This window comes from Leopardus geoffroyi, chromosome D4 (genome assembly GCF_018350155.1).
Source record: "Leopardus geoffroyi isolate Oge1 chromosome D4, O.geoffroyi_Oge1_pat1.0, whole genome shotgun sequence".
Taxonomy (NCBI): Eukaryota; Metazoa; Chordata; class Mammalia; order Carnivora; family Felidae; genus Leopardus; species Leopardus geoffroyi.
Genome location: NC_059342.1, coordinates 70,963,472 through 70,978,331, shown reverse-complemented (window position 1 = coordinate 70,978,331; position 14,860 = coordinate 70,963,472). Strand labels below are relative to the sequence as shown.

Below are 14,860 nucleotides of genomic sequence, written 5' to 3'. Positions count from 1 at the left end.
CACATGCTGTAAATTGGATGAGCCTTGAAACCATTATGCGAAGTGAAAGAAGCCAGATGCGAAAGATCATTTATTGTGTGATTCCATCTATATGAAGTTTCCGGAACAGGCAAATCCACAGAGACAAAAGGCAATTCGTGGGTGCCAAGGGTGGGGGAGGGGTAACGAGGAACGGCTGTTTGATTGTGGGGTGTCTGTTGGGGATGACGAACGTGGTTTGGAACTAGAGAGTTCACAACATTGTGAATGTACCAATGTACTGACTTGTTCACTTTAAACATGATTAAGTTACGCGAATTTCACCTCAATACATTAGGATTTTTTAAAAGTTATGTATGCTTACCCAGCAAACCCTGTGGCTCCCTCTTCACATCTCTGAGTACCTCCCTCTGTCTCGTCCACAGGGCTCCGTCCTGGTGCTCGTCTCTGTTCCCAGCTGCCTTCCTCCTGGGAAAGCTCCTCTGTGGTGCTCCCGCTGCCCTCCCTGCAGGTGACAGACTCCCTGTGGGAGAGGCTCTGTGCCCCTCCTCCACCTTACATGCTGTTCGAGCAAATCACCTGAGTTCTCTTTGGTCATGTTTATGGAGGCCAGAGAGTTACAGCCTAGAGCCCTCATTATTCCCCTTGTAACGAGGCTTTCTTTACCTTTCCGGGTCACCAGACTGATTGCCAAGGACCAAGTGCACTTAGCAAGCAGATGGTTTAGGTGACATTAAGAACAGACTATGAAGGTGCATCGAAAAGATAATGTGTGTTAATTGCACATTAATTACCTTAAATGCTCTGCTGCTGACAGGGCTCACGGGATTCAAACGTGCTACGCTCAGCCTTGTAACAGGCAGTGGGTGTAATTCAGGAGAGAGACATATCAGAAGGGGTCTGGCACTCTCGGGAACACTCTTCTTTGTCCTCCCATTGCTGAGTCACACAGGTCCCACATCCTCAGTGGTGTACATGCAAAGACCCTGAGCAGTAGGAACCCAAAGTCTCCCTGTGGTGGGAGTCTCTTGTAGGGAGCTGGTCCTCCAGGCATATTGAAGCTACACGGCCAGCCTTCAATGGTCAAAACCCCACAGGCTCCACCAAAACCAGATGCATATCATTATCACCACTAAGCTTTGCTGGCAGATTGATACAACCCTCCCCCAAACAACTCATGAACCCGTGGTTATAGAACATCATTTATCTTTCGTTAATACATTCTATAGCGTGAGCAAAGTGTCACTGCCATGCTCCAGCAGCTCTGGAGGCAAGCGGGAGGTCGTTTCTGACCAGCTGACGTTAACTCGGACCGAAAAATACGGCAAACGTATTCAGCAGCCACCAGCATCCTCTCAGGGTCAATCTGCATGGCTTGCAACTCAGAGAAGGTAGCTCAAGTGCAAGCAGCTGCATGACCCAGACACGTTCCATAAAGTCCTGCTCCACCGCACTGGGTGAGACACAGGTGGCATGACTGAGGGGCAGCCGAGCACAGTCAGCTTATTTTTATCGGTGATTGTCCCTGAGGCTCCCCAGCCCAGGTGAAACTTTTGCACGAGTCTCCATTAAGCATGCCAACACTGCTTCCGGGATACATGGGATTTGTGGGACGTGGGTGTTTGAGTGGTATCTGTGATGCACAAGGAGGCATGTGGTATCCTTTGTGTTAAAAGACATGGGATATCCTGATGAGTGCAGAGGACTTTCTAGCTCTGTGTTCCTCTCACCTGTCCTTGTAACTATTTCTCTTCCCATAGGTTGTGCCGTTATAACCCCGGGAAAGGATAAACTTGATGGGGACTATGTACCAAGAGAGGATGTGCGACTTAGATCACGTTTTTAACAGCTTATTCCCTCAAGCTTCCTTTGGATTGCTCCCTTGCCAGCTTCTGTGGTAGCAATAGAAATTCTAGAAATAGTTTCCTAATCTCTAAAAGCCAGTCTAGCTCTGGAAAACAATGGGGAGGTTCCTCAAAAAATTAAAAATAGTATCTACCCTATGACCCAGCAATAGCACTGCTAGGAATTTACCCAAGAGATACAGGAGTGCTGATGCATAGGGGCACTTGTACCCCAATGTTTATAGCAGCACTTTCAACAATAGCCAAATTATGGAAAGAGCCTAAATGTCCATCAGCTAATGAATGGATAAAGAAATTGTGCTTTATATACACAATGGAATATTACTTGGCAATGAGAAAGAATGAAATATGACCTTTTGTAGCAACGTGGATGGAACTGGAGAATGTTATGCTAAGTGAAATAAGTCATAGAGAAAGACAGATACCATATGTTTTCACTCTTATGTGGATCTTAAGAAACTTAACAGAAGACCATGGGGGGAGGGGAAGGGGGAAGAAAAAGTTGGAGGGAGGTAAACCATAAGAGACTCTTAACTGAGAATAAACTGAGAGTTGATGGGGGGAGGGGGAGAGGGGAAAGTGGGTGCTGGGCATTAAGGAGGGCACCTGTAGTGATGAGCACTGGGTGTTGTATGGAAACCAATTTGACAATAAATTTCATGTAAAAAAAATATATATATAAATAAATAATATAAATGCAGGGGAGCCACGGCCTGCCACGGCCACTGAGGGTCCAGGGAATGGGCACACCCATGTTTTCGGTAAATGGTTTCACTGCATCTTATCATTTCCTAAAGCTGAACCATGCCCTTGACAACAGGTCCCGGAGGGGATGGAGGACAAAGACGCTAACTTAAATCTGCCCTCAGAGCTTGAATACTCCCCTTGGACTGTAATGTGAGACAGAAATAAAATGTCTTCCTTCAGACACTGAATTAATTATTGGGTCTCTTTGTTGGCAGTCTAGCTTTACCCTACTCAGTACAGAAGTGGACATCTAGAGCTGGAGTGATTCTGTAAAATGTGTGTGTGTGTGTGTGTGTGTACATGGGAACAGTAGGAGCCGATGAAAATGTGCCTGGGCTAGAGAGCCGCAGATAATTTCTAGGGCCACCAAGACATTTGCATGACTCAGTAGCATTTATGATAATGTAGAGGGCAGACCACATGCCCAGCTGGAAGGAACCAGAATTTTAGCCTGTGTTGGCTCTTAGTGACACTGGCAGCTTTCAACGGACTATTGATGCCCCACCCACAACCCCACTTCGATGTACACACCCAGTTTCCAGCTGTCAGCAGCTGTCCTGTCCTGAAGGCATGTTCTCCCGGGCTGAGAGAAAGCAGAACTGGCCCAGGACCAAGATGGAAGTTTTGCTATTGAGTCAAGTCGATGAGAAGGAAAGTTGGGGAGGTAAGCTGCCCGGATTTGCATCCTCCTTCCACCCCTGGTCATGTCATGGGCACACCAACTTATTCAAACTCCCCGAGTGGGAGTTTCCTCCTTTGTAAAATGAAGATACTACTAGTACGTAGTTCAAAGCAGTGTTGTAAGAACTGAGTGAAATAATCTACCTAGAGCGCTCAGCACAGTGCCTGGTACAGAGCTGGCCCTTGGGAAGCAGAGCCATTGCTGGTGGAAGCTCGCAAATAGATGTCTGCTGCCACCTGGTGGCAACGGCCAATTTTCCACTGAAACGTAAGTGTAAGTAAAGGGCCGCATTTGACCTCCATGTAGGATTGCACATGTGGTGGTTTCCACTTTGGTGTTTTCGGTGTGGCTACATGTAAGATCTCAATGGAGCCCTGTCTTGTGTTAAGAGTGGGAAATGTCCAGGGCCCCCCGGAGAGGCTCTTGGCTGGGAAAGCCGCTTTCACCTTGGAGAGCACTGCCACCTAGTGGCCATACTACATACTTGCCGTCAAGGGGGAACACTGACCACAGGGAGAAACTGCACCCTTCCGATGATCCATGGTGGTGATCTCGCAGCCCTCTTGTTCATCTAAGGGAGTTCCTTCCTAAATGTCCCCTTGCAAGTTCCTAGCACCTTTCGATCCTCCATTGATGAATTCTGGGACATTTATGGCTTCTACGAAACATCTTTTCACTTGGATCTCTTACTCTCTCTTGCCCAGAATATGGGTCCTATGCCACCAGGAATAATTAAAAGCATGCTAAGACAGTGCAGGTTATCACAGGATGGCCCTATTTAACAGGCAGCTGTGGAAACATCGCCTGACTTTGAAGCAGCTCTGTCCCCACATTCCCAATGCTAACAGCCCCTCCAATTCCAGTCGAAACCATCTGAACGAGCCTCATTTTCATTTGTCCTCATATGCACAGAGGTGGACACATAGTAGGCACTCAGTAAGCATTTGCTGACTGAATGCAGGGCTTTCAAGGAAGTAAACTCTGAGCACATCCGTACCAACCATTTATATTCATTCCACACAGCAATTCCAGAAGTCAGAAATCCAATCTAGAGTAAGTAAATGGTCAACGGTTCCACGGAAGAAGTGGTGAGCCTCAAATCTGAGGTCCCTGTCTGATCCCAAAGGTTTGTCAGAGGGACACTGACAGTGACAATGGAAATACCCATACGAGCAGGGACATCGTCTGCAGCACGGGCTCTTTGGGTTCACATACGTGGTCTTCCTGCATTCCTTCCTCTCCTCTCCTCCACCACAGACCCCAGCAACAGGAGTGTGCACATGACCTAGGCTGGCTGTTTTTGCCACCTGGGACTCATCACGCTCATCACACGAGATGGTCAGAATCCCGAGTCCCTGATTGCTACCTGCTGGGACTGGTTCAGAAGAGCCACTTCAGGCCAATGAAAGCTCTGTTAGTGAGAGCTCTAGCTCCAGACCTCTAGGATAGCCTGCGTTTTCTAATCACAGTAGTTTTTTTTTCTCCGCCAATTGTGAAATTTCAGGGATCCTGGGAACCAGTTGTTAAACTGTTGGCATCTTGAAGTCAGCCATTGCAGGAATATTTATACCACAGAAATCTGCAAACGCTTATGAAGAAAACGGAAAGAATGACCTTGGCTTCATCTCCCAGAAATAGTCCGGTGACATTTTTGGTCTTTGTCCGTTTGGGCTTTTTTCTCAGTGTGCAGCTATTAGAGGCTAGAACATGCCTCCCTTGTAGCTTTTTCATTCTTCAGTTTACCCAAGTGTTAACCACTGGGCCTGCTGTCAGCTGGAGGGGTGGAGGGAGCAGAGCCGTGAGTATCAGAGAAGGAGTAACAAAGCCCCTTTGCAGAGCCTCTCCCTCAGTCACCAACACTGCCCTCTGTCTCCTAGGACCCGTGAGAGGGGCCAGTTCAGCTCCTCAAGGCCTTTTATTCACTTCATTTTGATGTTGCCCCAAGAACTTTCTGTAGAGGGTCAGATTGTGAGGCAAACACATTTCTCCACTAGACGAGCGATTCTCAACCTTGGCTGCATGTTAGCTTCTCAACCTTGGCAGCTACTAAAACATGCCCAAGTTCATAGCCATGTCCAATTAAGACGAAATGAATCAGAAGATCTTGGGGTGAAGCCCAAGGGCCAGTCTCTCTAAAAAACACCTGATGATCCTATGTGCGGTGCAGCCAGGGTTAGGGGCCACAGAACTGGACAGTGAGGCACAAGCCTGGTGCATATGAGTCTTTCCTGAGATGCTTTTAATATGTATTAATGTCTGGGCTCCAGCCATTAATGAATCCAAACTTTAAAGCTTTTTCCGGGTGATTCAGATGGAGTCCAAATTGAGAAGTGCTGCTCTAAACCAAATGAGAATGGCCTTTTATTTTGCATCTTATCTCAAACCGTGCAACCATGTTAGTAAAACAAAACGAAACAAAGCAAAACAACACTTATGAAGTCCTGATGTTGCTATCACCCCAGACAATAAAAACTTCTTCCAAAGATCAAACGAATCCCTTGATCTTACCTGGAATCAAAGTCTGGATAGATAGATAGATAGATAGATAGATGATAGATATTATCTTCTCTTTACATTTTCTTCTTAATTTGCTCAGCCTTTTTGCTAGGGGTGGGGAGGTTGTCTTTTCTCAACAGTCTGAATGGAATCAAAGCTCTGCCTCACCAAGACCCACAAAGCATTGAGTTGATATGCTAGGCAAATGCACAAAAGCCCCTGACAAATATCCAAAACAACCCAGAACGATGTGTGACTGTATCTGCAGCTTATAAATCATGCATCAATTCCCCCATTTTCAAATGGAAGTGGAATGCCCAGACCTCGTTCATTACTTACTCCAGATCAGTGATTCTCAAAGTGAGGTTCCTGGACCATCACCACCAGCAGCATCTCCAGGGAACTAGTTAGAAAATTCTTGGGCTGCATACCCTAGACGTACTGAATCAGAAGGCTGATCTGTGTTTAATGAGCCCTCCAGGTGACACAGACTATTGCTGGGGCAGGAGAGCCAGTGCTCCCCGGAGGCACATCAGTGTAAACAGCTGAAGACCCCTGCAGAGACAGAATGTGGCCTCAGTGGGTGGGCAGAGAAAAACCAAGCAAAGGAGAGGTTTGTGACTTTACCTTGCCAGGTGCAGCACGTCCATTCCAATTGTTCGGAGCCCACCACCTGTGAACCGAGAACAAAGCATCTGGATAATTCTCCCGTCAAGGTTAACTGACACTGAGATGACTAGGTCATGGCAGAATTAAAACAAAAAAAAAATTTTTTTTTTTTTATTATGCAAACATTCTTCTTTCTCGGAAAGAAAACATCTGAATGCTTGGGCGACATTTAGAAATTGCCAGTGTGGGGGCGCGCCTGGGTGGCTCGGGTGGTTGAACATCCGACTCTTGATTTCAGCTCAGGTCATGATCCCAGGGTTGTGGGATCGAGCCCTGCGTCAGGCTCTGCCCTGAGCATGGAGCCTCTTAGGAGCCCCTCTCCCCTGCTCATGTTCTTTCTCTAAAATAAAAAAATAGAAAACTTGAAAAAAAAAAAAAAAAGAAATTGCAGGTATGCCATCTGCAACTATTTCCCGAGGCCCCGTTCTTTGCCTTGGTATCATCTTTAAAGCCTTTGAAAGTCTCCCTTTCGATTCCCCACTTGTTTTCTGTGCTCCCAGCAGCCCCATTCTGAATTTTGTGTGGGTTCTGTGCAGGGAGATACATAGTCACCACACTCTTATGGCATAGGAATCCCATAATTAAAATGAGCAATGCTCCAAAGTGACTTCATGGCCTCATGTGTCCCACAACGGTTGTCTGACACCAATATATACAGGGAGGGATGAACCTGGAGTAGTGACCATAGGTCTAGGTCACAGCAAAAAGCCTGCATATCCGCCCTTTACCCATTAGTAGTAATGCCTCGCATTAGTTTTGCCCTGAGAGCTTCCTCCATGAGAATCCCTGAAGATCCCTTCCACCCTGACATACCAGTCTCTGCAACCCGTTCCGAGTACCCAGTTCTGTGCACGTGACTTCCCTGGCACGGCCCAGCACCCCAGATGATAGTAGTGATGGGTGCAAAAATGACCAGGACGCAGAATCCCTAGCTGATCACAACATGCTGCCCCAGAATGTTGGAAGGAGTCCCAAAGATGGGAGAGATGGAGGAAGAGACCCCAAGGAGAGTGGCGGTGGTGGGGAAGAGCCAGAGACAGAAGGTCTGTGCTACAGGTAAGTGTGAGGGGCCAGAGGGTGAACAGGGCAGCTGGACCCTGAAGTGGCCGTGAGGGAGTAGATGGAAGGGCATGAGGAAATTTGGGGAAGAAGCTTCCTCATTAATCTGTGGTCTTCATATGCTCTTTAAAGTCTGAAATTCTCCATTCTTCAGAGGGGAGCTGAATACAGGTGCTGAGAATGTGATAATAAGAATTAGAACCCAGGAGCCACATGCAAAGCTTGAGTTTTAACCATTTGTCCTACTGTTTGCCCAGCCATCTCTGACCTTGGAGTACACCTACCTCATCCAGAGGCACCCGAATCATTTCCGGGGTCCCGTCAGAGGTTTCTAGGCTCTAGCCAGGGCAGTTGGAGACAGCATGGCAAAAAGGGGCATTGGGACAGCCTGTCACAGGCTGGGGACCACTGCCCCACCAGCTGGTATAGCCTTTGTGGTTCAAGTATGCAAGAGGCAGATGCCGACACATGGAAGTCAAGGCCAAGGGTGCCTGCGTGTCACCGTTTGGCGGGTCCGTCTTCCGACCTCCCTCCACCCCCAGTCAAACAAGTAGCCATGGTTTATAAAAAAACACAGCACACACCGGGTTTTAATGAGAAAATAACTGTATACTTGCATTGAATGCCTCACAATCACTATAAAACTGAAGCAGGATAATAACATTTAAGTGGTTAACATACACAGGAGAGCCAGATACAGAGTATAATTTTCAAACACAGTATTGCTGCTGTTTCCCCCCCACCCCTCCTCCAAAAAAAAAAAAAAAAAAAAAGTCATTTGGATAAAGGGCAACACAAAATCAAAGCTGGCAGTTCACTCACTGAATGCTTAAATTCAGGAAATTGGTTCTGTCACTAAAACTGGATATATTCACCATCTCTAAACACTTAGGCTATTTTTTTTTCAATACATAGTTTAATTACATCCATTCTTGAGTTGGAAAAATGTTTGTCTTCAGAGACAAGAGTCAACACTGTCTTAGTGTTTCTTGTTACACCTTATATGTGTGTTGTGTTGTGTTGTGTTGTGTTGTGTATGTACGTGGACACTGATCTATATACTGCTTATACGTCATTGTCTAAGGTGGGCAGCATGCAGAGGTGTAAAGAGGCAAGGAAATTGCATTGTGTCACCCGAGTAGACTACAGCCCAGCCTCCTACCACTGACAGACCCTGTTTCCATAATTTCTGGATGAGAGAGCCAAGGCATGTCAGTAGTTAATCAGCTCCCGAGGAAAGTGAACATCTATAAACACTGTGGAAGGGAACGCTTTCAGGAAAGCTTTTAACATCTACAGAATCTAAACATTTGTTCTAGTTGAGATTAACAAGCTCGCGTGCTATTTGGGGGCAGGGACGAGCATCAGAGGCCAATTTCTTTGACAGGCCTCTTCCTCTTGATGGATTAGGCAGTAATGACTCTCCTCCAGGGGTCTGTTGCATGTTCAGAAGGTTAAAGGGGTTCCTTTGGGATCCCAGGGCCTGGCACGGTGCTGTATACAAAGCCCGATGTTTTCTGAACGGGTAAAAAACTCAAGAGCACAGAGAAAACCTGGCTCTTCCAAGGGAACTGCAATTTACATTTTAATAGGATTCTAAGTGAGTGGACCAAGGAAATCGACAGCAGTCCTCAGAAGGCAGCAGAGGGAACAAGCGAATGTTGCAGATGTAGGGGCCACAGTTAAGCAGCGCTGTGACTGTGGGAGGCTCACGGAAACTCTGCATTTGTTGCCTTATCTACACGTGGAGCGAGGCCCAAAGGATCCCTGCTAGAACTCTAGGCAATGCTTCTGGTTCAGTCAACTGTAGTCAAAGGCCAATTTGCCTCCAAAAGATTCCACGAATTGGGTGGCCTCCTAAGCTTGCCATTCAGCTGCAAATTCTCTTCTCAAATGTAGGTTTAAGATGGGTGGGGACCCGGCTTCCTTCAAAACACAACAATGTCAGGTGGGTCCTGAGGGCTGTTTCCTCTTGGGAAAGACAGTGTTTGTCTATATCAAGTCTGTGTTCTCTACCAGATTCAGAGTTAGTCCAGAAAACACGAAGCATGTTTCTTTTTTTGTGCATCTCATAAAACCATCTGCTCTCCAGCCATCCTAGCTGCCACTGTGCCCCTGAGCCACAGGAAGCTCTTGTCCCATCTTTTAGTCACATGCCTGCCATGGGAACGCTGAAAATCCTCAGGCAAGGCAGCCTTCCTGGGGGCTCCCATTTCACCGGTCAGGACTTCTAGTCTAACACAGACCTCATTTTCCTGGGAATGTCTGTCTCCATGCCAGCCTCCCCCACTTGAAAATGAATTCCTTGCAGCAGGGATCTTATTTGTTTTGTGTCCCCAATGGCTAGCACAGTTTGTTGAATATTCCTTCACGATATTCAGGAGAATAAACCACATAAAGATGGTGCCAGCCACCGATCTCTAGAATTTGGCTTCAAATTGCAGGTTCCTTTGGCAGTTTTAAAGGATCCTTGTAAGTTATCAGATGGTTGCCTTTCTATTTTATGCCTACCGCTTGCCTGTGAATAAACTTTCCCCCTAAAGTCAACACTACACTATTAAAAGAAGCAAAGGTAATGTGCCTAACATCTACGTACACACTGTTGTGGAGTTGTTATTTGTCAGAATAACATATTAGAGCTTATGACATAACAGTATAAAAACAAAAAGGAATTTTAGTGAGGTCTGGCTTCATTATTGCTCTTTTAAAAACCATAGTTTTAAAACAAATAGAAAAAAGAAAGGCTGGTCAGTTTTTTTTCTCATGGCCAGAATTAAAAACTTTTCTCATCCAGAAATTCAGGGCACCCAATTATTGAATACCCATATCGTATTGCTTTAAATGACAGTGAGATAAAGCTGGCATCCTTTACAGTATACTAAGCTATGAATACAAAGCATGAGAATAAATACGGTACTTCTCTAAATGTCAAATTACAAAACTGCTCAAAACTTTGCAATTGTGACTCATGCAAATACCATGTTAGGTCAATTTAATATTACAAATACTGCATCAGGTCAGTGCCTCTATATCCCTTTTCATAAAAAAGAAATTCTCACTCACTCCTGACGCTGGCAAACAGCTTTGGAGGAAATAACTGTACACCCTTGTCCCATGAGCATTCTGGAATTTTAATCCTTGCACACACACTTTACCCAAACACACAAAGGGACGTGCATGAGCACGCACGGGCACGCACGCGCACACGCACATGCATGCACACAAACACGCACACACACGCACGCACACACACACACCATCTTTAGGATTTGTAGCTGATTCCAAGCCTGCACTTAGATTTCTATTCTATATTTTTCTCTTTATCATTCTGAAAAACGCTGGTTGCTCAGCAAAAATAATATCTGTTACTTCCTTAATTTCCCACGTTCTCCCTCCCTGTTTCTCTGTCTACCTTCATGTCCTTTCTTTAATGATTCCTTTCTGATTGATCCAAAATAATCTGTCATTCTTCCTACTAAGGTCCACTTTATAATATAAAATATAGTTATAAACACCTTTTTATTTCCTGTCATCTGCCTCTCGAAGGCAGAGTTTGCCCTTTTTTCAATTATTGCCACTCTAAAAATACCCCCACCATCTTGAGCCAAGCTGTTGGATGTGCACAGATTTTATACATGGATATACTCCCCCCATCCCATCATAAAAATAGTTGTTGCCCACTAAATATAGTTTTCATATGAAGAAACATAATTGTGAAAATGTGTTCTCATAAACGGCAAATTAGTCAATACTACAAGCAGACGAGATCCTAAAGCTAAAATAATCCATTTGGTTTGGCTTTCTCCCTCTTTCTCAACCCCCTCATGTAGAATAGATTGTGTTTGCAACATGAAGAAACATTGTCTTAAGAAGGTGGATTTTATATATTGCGATCATTAATTGCTCCCAATTAAAAACAATTAGATGTAAGAGAAATGGAATCCTAATTGCCTCTCCTGGCAGATATAGAGAAACTTGCATTTCATTTTACGGCTGCTGGAGTAAACGGAGTTATTCCCACACCTCTGATGCTGTGAGCGACGGTAGGGAACCGGTGCAGGGAGTCTCCAACACCCTGTAGATTGCACCGGCGTGGGCTCTGCAGCTCTAAATGGCCCTGTCACCAATGTTTGTCATCACCCAGCGAGGCTGGTCTCAATTCCGCCTGGAGCAACCATGTTGATTTGCTTGTTACTGCTTTGTCCTTTTGGATCAATTGTGGATTGGTCCAAATCCAGGTGATTCTTTTGAGTCTCAAAAAATCCTTTGTCTTTTGACTCCTGGGTGTTGATAGAGTTTGATGGGTAGGCTTCTTTTGACTTTATTTTTCATCGTTGGTCATTGCAGCTTCTGGTCTACATAAGGATTGTGGAGTTTGTTTGCACTTTAATAAATATTCCATTAAAATGCTTCGATGTGTTGATTGCTTGGTTTCTTGGTAACCCAAGCACCAAAGAAGCTTCCTGGGTGGAAGGAAGTTTGTTACTCATCGTCCTCTTCCTCCTGGTTGGCATAGATCCCTGCCTCCCAGCGCAAGGCCAGGGCGCTCTTTCTTCGATTAACCCGTGTGGCCTCAAGGACCTGAAGAGAGAGGGAAAAAAATTAACCAGAGTTCATGGATGTTCACTATGTACACAAATCAACTTCTCCATGTCTTTCCTCCTTCCTTCTCAATAGCATATAATAAAGGGAACGTAAGACGGTCTGATACTGCTGGGAGGTAGGAGAGACATGGTCAGTAAAGCAGGCTGGTTGGTTCTGGATATGCACTCATTTCCAAGCCAGATTTCATTTGCTCTTTGACCCATAGTTTTCAATATAGAAAGATTTAATTACCCTGAAATGTTCTGCACCTCTTTTTGAACTACACTTGACTCTGCACTAAGTGTGTTGATAACACAGATCTCTACATGTTATCCGATCAGTGCTGTCTGACAGACATTACTATCTGTGTTATCAATACGGTAGCCACTAAGCTACATGGCTATGAGGCACAAGGAATAAGGCTAGTGTGGCTGAGACACTAAACATTCAAGTTTAATTAATTTTAATTTTAATATCCTCAGGGACCCTGTGACTACCATATTGGACAGCTATAGACTGTCTTAGTCTCTTTGTGAACAAGTAAACTGGAAAATAATTCCAAACAACTGGACCAGTGTGGATCCAATCTCTCAAGCTCTGTGGACTTACATAAGCTATGATCACATCTATATCATAAAAGTCTACTTTGGTATAACCAAACTGCCAAGAGAAACTAAGTGGAAAGAAAAATAGTTTCCCAGACCAATAAAAAGCAATCCGAGCATGCCAACGCAATGTCAGGGCCACAGATGCTAATAAATAAAATGCGAGGTGACAACATCAAGGACAGATAGGCTCACCACCATCAGGGTAAGGCCTCCCTCCCTTCAGTTCACTAGAATAGTCTGTGGACTCCTGAGGGAAAACTTCAGCCAGGCTGCTCCAGCTTTAGTCTGATCAAGATGGATGACATTCAGGTTGCCAACATATGAGAAATGGCTCAGTTTCATGGCACTGCCCCACAAGGGAGCCCATGCATGCCAACCAATTAAATTACTGTGGCATTCGCTTAGGACATGCAGTTTCTGATATTAAAGAAAAGTCTAGCAGAGCCAACACTGGTTGATGATCCAAAATGCAGTGAAGGCTTTGCTTATTCTAAGAGTAATCATTTTGGCAAGGGACAGAGTTGCTGGCAACTCTAGAGAAGCAAGGAGATGCAGGTGACAGGCAGTGGTGGGAACCGAGGCACAAGCAAATCCTGGGTAGAGTAACAGTCTGGGGGTCCACCTCAACCTGCTTCTTTGCACATCTGACAAATGGATGCACTTCCCAGAGCTTCAGTGTGCTTTCCTCAGGGAAGCTGTCCCCAGTGCCCCCAGCAGGGACAGCTGGACTTAACATGTAGGATGCACTAGCCATGTCTCCTAAATGAATGGTCATTTTTAAGCACATAAGCCATGTCACAAAGTGTCTTGTGTAAGCATACCATGGTCACTTATTCCATATCTAAGAATAAGAAACCAGTAGGAGGAGCAAATAATGCTTCCAAATCTGGTGTAGGTAAATAGAGGATTCTTCTAGAAGGTCAGTGCGGGGTAACATGGTGCTGAGAAACAGCACTGGACTGGAACTGGAAGTCCTTTCTTTCCAGTCCTGTCTGGAACACGTTGGTGTCGTTCATGGCATCTCTTTATCTGCAAGATAGAAACAGCACCTGCCGTCTTTCCCAGGCTTTCTCCGGAGGCAGTGCTGACTCTGGAGTCCAAGCAAGTCTAGATTTAAACCCGAGTGACCTTAGAAAAGTCACTTACCTTGTGCCTCAGTTCTCTGATGTGTGAAATGGGAATTATAAAAACTACAGTTCAGAGTCGGCCTGAGGAATAAATGGGGCAACGTATGCACAGCACTTAGCGTAGATCCTAGTGCATAGTTTTCAAACAATCATTAGTTCTGTCATTATGTGAAGGGGCTTTGTAAGCTATGAAGTGGTGTTCCAACATGAGGCATTTTTATAATTTTTATAATTTATAATTCTAATTTATAATTTAAATTTTATAAAATTTTATCATTTTATAAGGAACTCTACATTGTGTAAGACGCTCATCTGTTCACTTGGCTGGTTGTAGATACAAACTGAAAAGCTTCCAGAAAAGCTAAAAATCAATCATGGCTCTGAAAAGAATGGTCCCTTGTCTTGTTATTTATGCTCTATTTTAATTCTCAATCATCTTAAATAAATTCAGTCTCCTTTGTTCTTCAGGAACCCATGTTACAATCTGTCTCTCCATCCGTCTTACAGATACTTACTGGCTTCCTACCAAGTGTCAGGTGCAGTGCTTTATGTTGAGGACAGAATGGCCTCTGCCCTCACGGAGCTTAGCCACCAGAAAGCATTATGGGCAGGGAAATCTTTATAATTATGGAAATATTCAGCACAGCTTGGATTTGAATATCTGCTTGCTGCAGCCCAAAGAATTCACTTACGCCAATAACGAAGGCTCTTTTCTTAATTCATTCCCCTAATTTGTATGCTGCTTAACACGATACTGAATTTCTGAGGACATCTAGAGCCTCTCATAATGGCAAAGACAGGAAAATAAACAGGTCATGATAAAAACAGCCAGCAACCTTGCGATCAAATTGTCTTCAGGTGCACAAGGTTTCTGATCCAGGACTGGCTCAGGGGCCACTCTACGATGGCCTTTTGAAGGTTCAAAGGCCAAGCCCTTTAGGGTTAGGCCATAGCTCATCTAAATGAGCATTTGTTCCATAATTAATTCAGAGTACAGTACTGTAGTGTGTGTGTGTGTGTGTGTGTGCGTGTTTCTCTAGAGCA

The 14,860-nt window shown here is 45.0% G+C and overlaps 1 protein-coding gene across 15 annotated transcripts in view; it reads right to left on the bottom strand.

Moving 5' to 3' along the window:
• Positions 1–8,085: 8,085 nt before the first annotated feature.
• PALM2AKAP2 (PALM2 and AKAP2 fusion) overlaps positions 8,086–14,860 on the bottom strand; it is a 454,391-nt gene continuing 447,616 nt past the window's right edge. For all 15 annotated transcript variants that reach the window (XM_045469857.1, XM_045469855.1, XM_045469856.1 and 12 more), the window contains one exon: positions 8,086–12,078. In XM_045469857.1, coding sequence (XP_045325813.1) covers positions 11,853–12,078 — 226 coding nt within the window. In that variant the 3' untranslated portion in view covers positions 8,086–11,852. The remainder of the gene's footprint in view (positions 12,079–14,860) is intronic.